At 47.9% G+C, this 14,297-nt stretch overlaps 1 protein-coding gene across 1 annotated transcript; it reads right to left on the bottom strand.

Annotated features, from left to right (window-relative positions):
• Window positions 1-1,006: 1,006 nt before the first annotated feature.
• Window positions 1,007-13,603, bottom strand: TMEM41B (transmembrane protein 41B; the record flags this gene model as incomplete). The annotated part of the gene is given in 6 exon segments (XM_073603986.1): window positions 1,007-5,994; window positions 7,502-7,640; window positions 9,798-9,902; window positions 10,026-10,119; window positions 12,271-12,399; window positions 13,487-13,603. Coding segments are annotated over 6 exon segments (754 nt in total), but the record flags the coding sequence as incomplete, so codon positions are not given.
• Window positions 13,604-14,297: the final 694 nt, after the last annotated feature.

Raw genomic sequence — 14,297 nt, forward strand, 5'->3', positions numbered from 1 at the left:
GCCCTTTGTGCTTGATTAGTAGCAGCCTCCATCTGAGTCACACCACTGACGCGTTTCGCCCCGCACTCATGGAGCCAGACCCACCAGATACTACTGCAACAACCTACAGCAGTGATGGCGAACTTTGGCGCCCCAGATGTTTTGGAACTACATTTCCCATGATGCTCAATTACACTGCAGAGTGCATGAACATCATGGGAAATGTAGTTCCAAAACATCTGGGGTGCCAAGGTTCACCATCACTGGCGTAAAGGGAGATCTGAAGTTTTTTTTTTTAGGTCACAGTTCAGGTTTTTCTAGTTTTAAGTTATGCAGCTACAGGGTCTACTGATATCAGCTGCTGGGGGGGGGTGGGGGGGAATCTTATGTTGCTGGAGGGTCACTTGTTGCTGAGAAGGGTCTGTTGTTTCTGGCTGCTGGGAGATCTACTGTATTATTAAATTGGGAGTCTATTGTTGCTGGGGGAGGGTTATTGTTGTTGGGTTAGTATTTTGCTGCTGAAGGTCTATTGTTGCTAGGGGGGAATCTATTGTTGCTGGTAGATCTACTGTATTAGACAATTGGGGGTCCATTGTTGCTGCTGGGGGGGATTATTGTTGTTGGGGTAGTATTTTGTTGCTGGTGGGGGGTCTATTGTTGCTGGGGGGGGGGGTTATTGTTGCTGGGGTAGTATTTTGTTGCTGGAGGCAGGGTTTTCTGTTGCTTCAGGGATCTATTCTTGCTGGCTGCTGGGAGATTTACTGTATTATTACATTGGGGGGCTATTCTTGCTGGGGGGGGGGTAATTGTTGTTGGGATAGTATTTTGCTGCCAAGGGTCTGTTGTTGCTGGTGGGCATCTGTTGTTGCTGACTACACAGGGTGGCGCTCGGAGGTGGGTAGGGGGCGGAGACAAGGGGAGGAGCCCGGAGTTTTTGCCCATTCGCTGAGAATAAAATCCCAGCTAACGCTTATTAAAAACAGATTCCCCCCCCACCAAACTCTTCCATTAATAAAAACGCCAGAAACCACTTTGATAGTTTTAATTAAAAGTTCTACTCATTAAATACAGACATAACCTCGTTATATATTACATTTTCTTTTTTAGTCCAAAACAAAAATGTGCAACAGACAGAAGGCCGAGAGCTGGATTGGCGTCTGTTACTGGCTAGAACACTGTAGGGTTAGATCCAATACTTTACAAGGGGGGGGGGGGGGGTGCCCCATTATAGTGACCCCCCCCACTCATCACATTTGTTAAAGTGGAATTACACTCCACTTTTGAACTTGTCCCTACAGGTAAGTCTATAATAAGGACCACCTGTAAGTACTGTGAATACCTTCTAGGAGATATTCACACAACCTGCATCCAGTGACATCACCGGCCCATTCATACAGCTGGAGCCCACAAACCCAAAAGGAAGAGCGGGTGAGGACGGGAGCACCGCGGAGCTGGGACAGCGCTGCTCTGGAGGGCTCTGCCTACAGGTAAGTCTGTCATAATGTGATAGTATGCAGTGCATACCAGCACATTATGACTTAAACCTGCAGGGGCCCACCACTGTTTTTCATTTTTCTGGTGGTTTAGCTTTAATCCGCATGTCCCGGTATCTGCAGACAGATTTATCCTGTAGCATCCTAAATGCGTCTCAGGAACCCATTAGGCGCAGTATACTGAACCGCCCACTAAACAGTCGACAACAATTCCTACATGTAAAGCTTAAAGGGCAAGTTCACAAAAAATCTGAACCCCTACCACCACCGTCCCGCTATACAGAAGTCCTGCAATCTCCCACTGTGAGACATCGGGTTGCTGCTTCACTCATCCAGGGATTTGAAATCCCTGCGGCTTAATCCCCTATACATAACTCAGCGTGAAAGGATAGGAGGCATTCCAATTGGTCAGCACTGCCTAGCCTGTCCTGTCAGCGCTGGAGAAGAGGAGAAAAAGCCGCAGGGATTGTAAATCCCCCGGACCGGTAAGGCAGCGACCCAATGTCTCACAGCGGGTGATCGCAGGACCGGGGTCCAGTGTAAGTACACCTTACAGATTTTCTGTAAAGGTGAACTTGCACTTTAAAGCTGAACTCCAAGTAGCTGTGAAATCATCACTGTGCTGTACAGGAGAGCAGAGCTGGTCCCACCCACTATAGAAAACTACAGGAGAGGGCGGAAGCAAGACAAGTCCCCCTGCACAAAGAGAGAGGAGAGCTGTGGGAGGGACCGAGCAGGCTCCACCCACTACAGAAGGGGGTGGAGACAAGACCAGTCACCCTGCACAAGGAGAGAGAGTAGGGCTGTGGGAGGGACCGAGCAGACTCCACCCACTACAGAAGGGGGTGGAGACAAGACCAGTCCCCTGCACAAGAAGAGAGAGTAAAGCTGTGGGAGAGACCGAGCAGACTCCACCCACTACAGAAGGGGGTGGAGACAAGACCAGTCACCCTGCACAAGGAGAGAGAGTAGGGCTGTGGGAGGGACCGAGCAGACTCCACCCACTACAGAAGGGGGCAGAGACAAGACCAGTCACCCCTGCACAAGGAGAGTAGAGCTGTGGGAGGTACTGCACAAGCTCCACCCACTACAGACAGCCTATTGAAAATTACAGGAGGGGCAGAAACGAGACCAGTCCCCCTGCACAGGGAGAGAGAGCAAAGCTGTGGGAGGGACCGAGCAGACTCCACCCACTACAGAAGTGGGTGGAGACAAGACCAGTCACCTCTGCACAAGGAGAGAGAGCAGAGCTGTGGGAGGGACTGAGCAGACTCCACCCACTACAGAAGGGGGTGGAGACAAGACCAGTCACCCTGCACAAGGAGAGAGAGTAGGGCTGTGGGAGGGACCGAGCAGACTCCACCCACTACAGAAGGGGGTGGAGACAAGACCAGTCCCCTGCACAAGAAGAGAGAGTAAAGCTGTGGGAGAGACCGAGCAGACTCCACCCACTACAGAAGGGGGTGGAGACAAGACCAGTCACCCTGCACAAGGAGAGAGAGTAGGGCTGTGGGAGGGACCGAGCAGACTCCACCCACTACAGAAGGGGGCAGAGACAAGACCAGTCACCCCTGCACAAGGAGAGTAGAGCTGTGGGAGGTACTGCACAAGCTCCACCCACTACAGACAGCCTATTGAAAATTACAGGAGGGGCAGAAACGAGACCAGTCCCCCTGCACAGGGAGAGAGAGCAAAGCTGTGGGAGGGACCGAGCAAACTCCACCCACTACAGAAGTGGGTGGAGACCAGACCAGTCACCTCTGCACAAGGAGAGAGAGCAGAGCTGTGGGAGGGACTGAGCAGACTCCACCCACTACAGAAGTGGGTGGAGACAAGAACAGTCACCCCTGCACAAGGAGAGAGAGCAGAGCTGTGGAAGGGACCGAGCAGACTCCACCCACTAGATAAGGGGGTGGAGACAAGACCAGTCATCCTCCACAAAGAGAGAGATCAGCAGTGATCGGTCTTTATTACAGGAAGTCTCACACTTGATTACTGCACAGATCTGGAGGAAATACACAAAGCTCAGGAAGAAGACACACGACCGATGGATTTAGAGAATATTTACTGATCCAAAAGCTCAGCTTTAAGCAGAATGGGTAAAGATAAAACCCCTGTCAAAAGATTTTCACTCACTTCCTGTCTGCTGGAACCGTTGTCACCTCAATAGGAAGTGAGGAGGAGTCTCTCTAAAGGAGCCACAAAGAGCAATTAAAATTGATTGTTAGACTACAAGATTTTTTTTTACCTTCCCTTCATTTTCACTTTCCTATGTTCTGTATACCTAAAAATGTTAATAAACATATATGTGAAAAAAAATTTAATAAAAAATCAACAGGGCTTTAAATCCGTCTCCATTCCATCCAAAACAAGAACATTGTGGACACACCCACCATTGGAATAAGACGCCTCCATTGGTGATCAGCCGGGATCCACCCACTGCTCTATATAAGATCACATCTTGGTGAAGGTTCCAAAAATCCATCCAATGGCTCCTTCTATCTCTTGGGAATTCCAGGGGCGAGATTCTCACTCTAGAGACGCACCGACATTTTGGCGGCGATGTGTGTTTTTCGGCATTTTGACAAGAAAAAGGTGCTGATAATGGCGCTGAAAACGCACGCGATTTTACTGTGCTTGGAGTGTTTTTCATTGGTCATGTGCCTCAAAAAAACGCATCAAAAACATAACACGGGCGCGTTATTTATACGTTTCAACAGGGAGGTGCGTTTTTGGTGCAGATTTTTTTTAACTGACCGAAAAATGCAGCCAGCAGGATTTTTAACACCACAACAGACCAGTGTGCAGACATACATAGAATTTAAAGGGATGCAATTTTTTTGGAGCTTTTCTTGCACTAAAGGTGCCGATAATGGCCGACAAATTCCTATTATTTACGATACTGAATAAAAAGTTGAATATAATACAATTCCATATAAAAATATCTATACGTTTTGTAAACTGTAATTTTTCGGTTTCGGCCAAGTGGATCCTGAATTTTCGGTTATGGCACCAAATTTTCCTTTCGGTGCTCCTCTCCTCCACACCCTTTACGAGGGGGTCCGGCTCTCCTTTCCTGGAATTTTTATGTATTTCATCTAATGGAGATTTTATCATGGGAGGGGAGATGAATGAGAGACGCAATCCGATCTCCATTCTTTCAAGTACTTTTATTCCAGCATCAACAGTGTAGCTGCAAGCATGGCGTCTCTGCCCCAAAAGTAAACACGGCTTACGCGTTTCATCACAAATGGCTTGATCCACGTGATTGTAGCGAAACGCATTATGGGGGAAGTTGCTTATGGGTGGTAAAACCACGATTGTAACTACACTGTTGATGCTTTAATTAAAGTATTTGGACCAGTGGAGAGCAGAATGCGGCTCATTCATCTATTCCCTATAATGGTGAGCCAGGACGGGCGTCTTTAAAACCGGCACCCTATTAATCCATGGACAGGTGAGAGGAGCAGGTTTGGTGCGGTGCTGCAGAGTTTAGAGTTGGGAGACATCACCACTGGAGAACCCCCGAGAGATACAAGAACCCACTGTTTGTCTCTGTCCACCAGACATTGAATTATCACCTTTGGGTGGGCTGACGCTTTGACAAGGACCAGAACGCTGCACAGTCCTTGGATCCACACGGCTTACACAGACATCCTACAGATAATACTCATCCAGGGCCACCAATCATATACAGGCAGTAATCTTAAATCAGGGCCAGGGCTTCATCAGGTCAGCAGGGGGCTGCCAGTGCAACGTGAGCCGGATGAGGGCCCCAACGTGAGCCGGATGAGGGCCCCAACGTGAGCCGGATGAGGGCCCCAACGTGAGCCGGGGAGCTTTTGCTCAGGTTGGGCAACCAGATAGGGTGCTGGTAGGCAAAGCACACAACTGCTGCACAGTCACCGGGGGGGCAGTAACTCTTCTTCCTGTAGGCCATTGCTCCGTATATGCAAACTTAGTGTTTAGAGCCCGTACTGGTTGGGTGGTCAATGGATAGAGAAGTCCAGTGCCATAAGCTCTTTACCCCAAGCTGGGGCACCTTTTCTAGGGAGCAGCCTTCAGTCTCCCCTGTCTGAGAGGGGCAGAATGGTCAAATATTACCAGTTCATTGACACCAGCAATGGTCCGTGTTGTAAGGCCTCAATACATTCCACCATACCAGCTCCTGAGCTGTGGGTAGTATGGGGGGGCCCTATTGACAAAAGTTCTAAATAAAATATTTTAATTTAATAGAAAGGCAGGAAAACTGCAGTCTGTACAATTAAATAAGTTCTTTTTTTTTTTTTATCTTCTTCTCAGTCTTCAGAGAACGAGTCCTAAGAGGAGAGCCCAGCAGGCGGGATGGAAGCTCATTCAAACTTCTTCTTAAGTCTCTTCTGGAAGATGGCGGGCAGGATGGAGAGGACAGCCAAGATCATGAGGACAATGACCGAGTTCCAGGAGACTGCCTCCCCCGCTGTGGTCAGCTGGTAAAGTGTGGTCCCGGCCTTGATCGCTACGAATGACGGAGGGGCCACGCCTGGAAAAGACAAGGTGTAATGAGCGGACAATAGCAGAAAATTGTATTTATACATCACAAAGCCAGAAAAAAAAAAAATAAAAAAAACGAATTTCAGCATAAAAATCAGTTAAAGGGAAGCCAGGGGGGGGGGGGGGGGCTTTTTAAAGGTGTTTTAAATGGGTTATTAACTCCTACCTGCTCAGCCCTGGTGCCCCTTTGACTTGGTCTTTACGTCTGTGGGGCGAGATTGTGACAGAGATAGCCAATCACAGTGACCATGAAAAGCTTGGGGTACCACTCCAGAACTTCGGTGACTCCTAAGTCACGAGGATAAAGAGCCCGACCCGGCTCTGAACACTCTGGGTAAAAAGGAAACCAAAACCACCACACACAAACAGTCCGAAGTATCAAGTCAACAATCTCAGCTTTAGTCTGGCTCCATCCAGGCCACAGCACTGACATTTCACCCTAAGCCCTGTGAACATGACGAAACGCGTCGGTGGGGCATGGCCTGGATGGAGCCAGACTAAAGCAGTCTCTTTACTTTAGGCTGGGTTGCTTTGCGGCAGCCAATCACAGTGGAGACATGATCGGGCAGCCCGGCCCACTTCTGCTTTAAGTGAAGGTGACCCCCTGACATGCCACATTTGGCATGTCTTTTTTTGGGGGGGAGCGGATACCCTCTTTTTAGAGGGATCAAACACCCACGTCCTTCCGGGGCACCGCAGCGCTGGAAGTTCACCTCTCCCCCCTCCCTCTCAGCAATAATCTGGGACACGTCACAGGTCCCAGATGATTGCCCAGCCAGTCAATGTGAAGTGCATGCCTAGCTGTGAAGCCACAGCCAGGTGCCCACAATGCCAGCACTGCAGAGAGGAGGAGGGGGGGGTGGAGGATCAAGACTTCGTTCCCCCACATCGCTGGACCGTGGGACAGGTGAGTGTCTGATTAATAAAAAAAAGTCAGCAGCTACACTTTTTATAGCCGCTGACTTGGGTGGAACTTCGCTTTAATCATTACTGACCAGGAGCGGTCTATGACAGCTCATTCACTGTGCTGTGGGAGTGCGCTTTCAACACAGAAACCCCAAATCTCCAAGGGTGCCTATGTGGGCATTACATGGACAGCAAGAGATTAACGTTCATCTAAAGCAAAGCTTTTAGCTGTGGATGGAGTAGGGGAGGGTTAGAACCCCGTGCTGGGGAGATTCAACCTTCTATTTCTTCTGGGCACTCTAGTAAAGAAAATGCTTAAAGTGGTTCTAAAAAAGGTAAAACTTTTTTTTTACCGTAAAGCATTGCCTAAATTAAAGTACAAAACCATTTGCCACTTGCTCCCCCCCCCCCCTCCAAAAAATACTTACCTGTCTTGATCCAGCGATATGCTTGTCTGCAGGTCTTCTCTTACACAAGCTTCGCCAAGAACAGCGAGAACCATTGTTGATGGTATCAGGTAAATGTACTCACAGGTTACCAGTGCAATTAGAAAATTGTCCACTAGGTGGCGCTCCAGCACAACTACTCACCCAAGAAGGTCCCCAAGAAGAAGACTTTGAGGGGAACGTTGATGACCGGAGATGTGATGTTGATGAACCAGTTTGGCAGGAAAGGTGTTATCCTCAGGAATATGATATAATTAATCAGATGATCTCTGTGCCGCTCCACCTGGAAACATAAGAAGCGAGGTAATCAGAGAGTGAAGAGCGAGAACGGCATTATACATCGGGATCATGTTACAGGACATGGAGCCTCCAATGACATTAAATCGCTATCAGGTAACATGGTAATCGCTTTACTCAGAATAAACTGGCAGGGTGCACAGAACACCCATAGATACATACTGCAATGGGTGGAGGAAACACAGATTGGGGGGGGGGGGGGGGGGTTAGAGCAGCAAATTCCTCCGGGACCTACAAAGTGACCCTCCACCGAGTGTAGCTGAACATTGGCGCCATCTGCTGGTGACATGTCCCAACTACTATATGGTTAAAGGACAGCAGGAAAAGTCCACTTACAGGAAATGAACACACATGGGCTTGCAGGTGATGATCCCTACTACAACTCTACAAGAATATCCTACACTGGATGGACACAGATAGGAGTTCCACGTTCCCTGGTATTGGGATTTCCTATTCTACAGTATACTGACCAGAAGTGACACTAATCCATCAATAAGTGTGTAAAAACATGGCGGTCACATTAAACATTTCTTTTGGGTAGATTGAAGTCTCCCTTTAACATGATTGTGTGTCCGGTAATGATAATACTCAGTGCTGTGCATTCATCTGTCTTATGGTAACAGGATTATCAGACAGTAATGACCTTAGCAGGCGAGATTATAGGATAGAGACAATCAGACACCGGGCACGCTTGTCAATCTTTTTTTTTTTTTTTTATGGAAAAACTAAAAAGTTTGATGAAAATCAAGAGATTATAGCCAAATATATCCTGGATAATACAAAGTACAGGATAGCATAGAGGATTACATACAACTGAATTAAAAATACTGTAGAACATATCCTGTATGTATACAATGTATTATAGAACATGCCCTGTATGTATACAATGTATTATATAACGGATCCTGTATGTATAAATGTATTCTATAATATATCCTGTATGTATACAATGTATTATATAACGGATCCTGTATGTATACAATGTATTATATAACGGATCCTGTATGTATACAATGTATTATATAACGGATCCTGTATGTATACAATGTATTATATAATGGATCCTGTATGTATACAATGTATTCTATAACGGATCCTGTATGTATACAATGTATTATATAATGTATCCTGTATGTATACAATGTATTCTATAATGTGCCCTGTATGTATACAACGAACGCTATAATGTATCCTGTATGTATAAATGTACTTATAGGGGTCTCAAACTGGCGGCCCTCCAGCTGTTGCAAAACTACAATTCCCATGAGGCATTGCAAGGCTGACAGTTCCAAGCATGACTCCCAGAGGCAGAGGCATGATGGGACTTGTAGTTTCGCAACAGCTGGAGGGCCGCCAGTTTGAGACTAAGTATACAATGTATGATATAATGGATCCTGTATGTATGCAATGAATTTTAAAATATATCCTGTACGTATACAATGTATATTATATATCCTGTACGTATACAATGTATATTATATATCCTGTACGTATACAATGTATATTATATTATATATCCTGTATGTGTACAATGTATATTATATATCCTGTATGTATACAATATTATATAATGGATCCTGTAAGTATACAATGTATTCTATAATGAATCCTGTATGTATACAATGTACCTTTTTTCTCCTTTCAAGTGGAGAAAACAGGGAGTGGGCAGACTGTACAGCGATTGATCAATACGATAGCCAATCACAGTAATTAGGTGATCATGAATCGTTCTTCTGGGTTGCCGATCTTCAGCACGAGACACGGAGCTCTCTGTGACAGCTCAATCTCCATTCTAGAAGTGAGCAGCACTCTTCCAGCACAAACACAGTAGCACATATATAAAGACCCACCTCAGTGAGGCCGTATATATGGGTACACTTGGCAGAATGGGGTTAAAGCACCCAGCACTCCACCGATGAGCTCCCAGGTCTGTATACCTGCCGCTGCCATTACAAGGTGCGCCCCCTGCTGGAATTTTTTTTAAATTATTTTATGTAGAATATAACAAGAGTAACAGGAGGCTCCCTGAGGTCAATAAGAAGCTACAGAAAAAAAAAACGCACACCTGGGTCTCCAAGATAAAAGGTGCCACCCATAACTGGTACCCTCACATCAATGAATTTGTCTATGAAATGTGCATTACCTGCTCTGACCATTTGACGGCTTTCTCTGTCAGGTATTTGTAGACGACCGGCCTCCCGACATGATAGGACAGGATGTAGCAGAATGACGCTCCGAGACCTGAACACTGGAAGGAGACAGAGAGTGAGCGGACCATGTACCCTACAGGCTAGTGACACCAGAAGAACTCCATACTTCTCCTTTAGGCCAGGAGTGGAAAAGGTTCTTCTATGACAACACAGACACTCACCAAACAGACGAGGAAGAGAGCCAGGGGGAAGGGGTAGAGGAATCCAGACAGGATACTGAGAAATATGGAGCCTGGAATAGCGAAGGTCTGTAGACTGGACATATTGCAGTTAAAGAAGATTCCGCATTCAGTGATCAATGTACAGAACTGCAATGCAGCTGCTGATTGTTATCTGTGGAGATTTTATCTATCTACATCAATACTGCAGTCTTCTGCTCTAGATCTCAACTATGGAACTCTCACATTGGTTTGGTCACATGATCACATGATGTTGTCATAGGAACAGATGCCGGGACACCGGCTAGGTCGGTGATGGTCAACCTTCAATATGTAGGAGGCCAAATGTGTGGCCCCTGACATTGCCAAAGGGCCACACATAATATTCTGTGAACATAATACCACGGGAAACTGTCAGACTGAAGACATGAAAAGGTCAGAGGAGGCTACAGGCGTGCTGCAGGAGAAGGTCAGAGGAGGCTACAGGCGTGCTGCAGGAGAAGGTCAGAGGAGGCTACAGACGTGCTGCAGGAGAAGGTCAGAGGAGGCTACAGGCGTGCTGCAGGAGAAGGTCAGAGGAGGCTACAGGCGTGCTGCAGGAGAAGGTCAGAGGAGGCTACAGGCGTGCTGCAGGAGAAGGTCAGAGGAGGCTACAGGCGTGCTGCAGGAGAAGGTCAGAGGAGGCTACAGGCGTGCTGCAGGAGAAGGTCAGAGGAGGCTACAGGCGTGCTGCAGGAGAAGGTCAGAGGAGGCTACATGCGTGCTGCAGGAGAGGTCGGAGGCTACATGCGTGCTGCAGGAGAAGGTCGGAGGCTACATGCGTGCTGCAGGAGAAGGTCGGAGGCTACATGCGTGCTGCAGGAGAAGGTCGGAGGCTACATGCGTGCTGCAGGAGAAGGTCGAGGCTACATGCGTGCTGCAGGAGAAGGTCGGAGGCTACATGCGTGCTGCAGGAGAAGGTCGGAGGCTACATGCGTGCTGCAGGAGAAGCTCAGAGGCTACATGCATGCTGCAGGAGAAGCTCAGAGGCTACATGCATGCCTGCAGGAGAAGGTCGGAGGCTACATGCGGTCGGAGGCTACATGCGTGCTGCAGGAGAAGGTCGGAGGCTACATGCGTGCTGCAGGAGAAGCTCAGAGGCTACATGCATGCTGCAGGAGAAGCTCAGAGGCTACATACGTGCTGCAGGAGAAGGTCGGAGGCTACATGCGTGCTGCAGGAGAAGGTCGGAGGCTACATGCGTGCTGCAGGAGAAGGTCAGAGGCTGGGATTGCATCACATCAGATTGAATTTCACTAATATTACAGCTCCTTTACAAATCCAGAAAGATAGTTTGAGAAAGGGGCGGTCCTAGTTGCCCCGAAACGCATAACCACACCCCCATGTCATCCACTGGAATCTCTCTACATCACAACTTTGGCTTGGTCACCAGCAGCCAGACAGTCCCCGCTACTCTCAGGACTGTCTGGCTGCCATTGATGGTGCCTCCATATGGTTTTCCAGCCGCCTCCAGAACCTACACAGCCGAATCAGCCCGCGACCCGCCGAGCTCTGCAGTCCCTCCGATTTGGATGTTTTTGGGTCTTCCTCTTTTTAATAAATGTGCAATTTTAAAAATTTCTTAGTTTTTTCACCTAAAATCTAACTTAGATGATGGCCATCCAGATTGAAGAGTGCATCCAATCCTATTAGAGAGAAGCTGCAGCCCATTGACTGTGATGGATTCACCCCATGGGACCTTTTTAGTGACTTTTACTTTTTATCCATTATTGATATCCCGAATCACTCCAGCCCGCCTATTACCCAGAATACCACCTTTCTTTACAAATCTATGCTTTAACATTTATGCTCCCTACAGACCCTTTAAAAAAAAAAAAAAACACAACACCTCTGTCTGAAAGGGCCCTGGGGGCCACACAATAAGTGCAAAAGGGTCGCATATGGCCCCTAGTCACAGGTTGGCATTAAGGGGTGTCAGTTAGGCCCACTTCAGGCCAAGCTTTTCTTCTCTGGTAGAATGAAGACTGATACTGGACTCTCACGCTTTCTGCCTGCACCACTCCTTGGTAATTACCCCCCCCCCCCCCCCCCGAGTTATTCGGGATACAATCACAGAACGTTGAGCCCGCTGCATACAACCAGAAAAATCTTTCCTCCATGTTGGTTTACAATAAGGTGAGGAGCTGAGGTTGGCTTACCATCGAGGAGCCGCGGGTTCTATTTAACCATTTATAGTTCTAAAGGATACAAAACATACGTGGTAAAGTACGCCACCAGGACCCTCCACATAGAACGTGTCTTGTATTTGGACAAGCACTTTCCCCAGACCTTGGCATCATCCATATCCCGGGGGATCCTTATCGTCTCACTCTCCTCCCTGCAGAGAAACATGAAACCAAATAACTAAAGAAGGCGGTGCAGGAGGAATAAGATATCATTATACATTTATATAGCGCTGACATATACCACAGTGCTGTACAGAGATCACTGAGCCAATCACATCAGTTTCTGTACCAGAAGAGCTTACACTCTAATGTCCCCTCCCCCCCCAGTCACATCAGTCTCTGTACAGAGGAGCTTACACTCTAATGTCCCTCCCCCACAGTCACATCAGTCTCTTGTACAGAGGAGCTTACACTCTAATGTCCCCTCCCTCACAGTCACATCAGTCTCTATACAGAGGAGCTTACACTCTAATGTCCCCTCCCCCCCAGTCACATCAGTCTCTATACAGAGGAGCTTACACTCTAATGTCCCCTCCCCCCCACAGTCACATCAGTCTCTGTACAGAGGAGCTTACACTCTAATGTCCCCTCCCCACAGTCACATCAGTCTCTATACAGAGGAGCTTACACTCTAATGTCCCCTCCCCCCACAGTCACATCAGTCTCTATACAGAGAGCTTACACTCTAATGTCCCCTCCCCCACAGTCACATCAGTCTCTGTACAGAGGAGCTTACACTCTAATGTCCCCTCCCTCACAGTCACATCAGTCTCTATACAGAGGAGCTTACACTCTAATGTCCCCTCCCCCCCCAGTCACATCAGTCTCTATACAGAGGAGCTTACACTCTAATGTCCCCTCCCCCCCCACAGTCACATCAGTCTCTGTACAGAGGAGCTTACACTCTAATGTCCCCTCCCCCTACAGTCACATCAGTCTCTATACAGAGGAGCTTACACTCTAATGTCCCCTCCCCCCCCAGTCACATCAGTCTCTATACAGAGGAGACTTACACTCTAATGTCCCCTCCCCCCCCACAGTCACATCAGTCTCTGTACAGAGGGAGCTTACACTCTAATGTCCCCTCCCCCCACAGTCACATCAGTCTCTGTACAGAGGAGCTTACACTCTAATGTCCCCTCCCCCACAGTCACACACTATTATTATTATACATGTATATAGCTCTGACATATACCGCAGTGCAGTACAGAGGTCAGGGTGTAGATGTCAGGTACTCACTCGCTGAGCTGTGGGAAGTTTTTGTAGACCAGGAACATGATGAAGGCTGCAGATGAAAATATAGACACCAATATGAGGAGGGAGGTGCGCGCGAGCCGCCTTCTGATTGGGCTTTGCCTGAAACACAGAAAATCATTGATTATTCCCAATATAGATATATATATATATCACATCCATAAATCAGGACAGGAAGGATTCTTACATTTGCCAGGATTTTTATGATGCACAAAATCCCCATCAAAGCCCCCCCTCCCCCCCCTCCTTACATCAGGGACTCCGGCTCCACCAGAACACACCCGATACGTCCCCATTGCTCCCCCCACATGTACGCTCTTCTCTCACCCTCATCCATTTACTATGTTTGAAAGATCATTATGAATGTTTTGGGTTGGATTATTAACCACTTGAAGACCGGGCCTTTTCTGGCTTACTATTTATTTCAACCAGCGGCCACTCCAGCTGTTGCAGAACTACAAGTCCCATCATCCCTCTGCCTGTGAGAGTCATGCTTGTAACTGTCAGCCTTGCAATGCCTCATGGGACTTGTAGTTCCGCAACAGCTGGAGAGCCGCCAGTTTACAAGTTTAAGACCCTTTCACATCGCCGGTGTTTTTCAGGCACTCAGCGCTAAAATTAGCGGCTCCATTCACTTCAGTGTGAAAGCCCAAGGAGCGGTGCGCTGGCAGGGCGCCACAAAAAGTCCTGCCAGCAGCTCGTTGGAGCGGTGAACTCACCGCCCCTCCGCACTGAAATCAATGGGCAGCGCTGCAATACCGCTGGCAAAAGGCCGCTCCGGCGACGTTTTGTGGGT

Source organism: Aquarana catesbeiana, linkage group LG11 (assembly GCF_042186555.1).
Source record: "Aquarana catesbeiana isolate 2022-GZ linkage group LG11, ASM4218655v1, whole genome shotgun sequence".
NCBI lineage: Eukaryota > Metazoa > Chordata > Amphibia > Anura > Ranidae > Aquarana > Aquarana catesbeiana.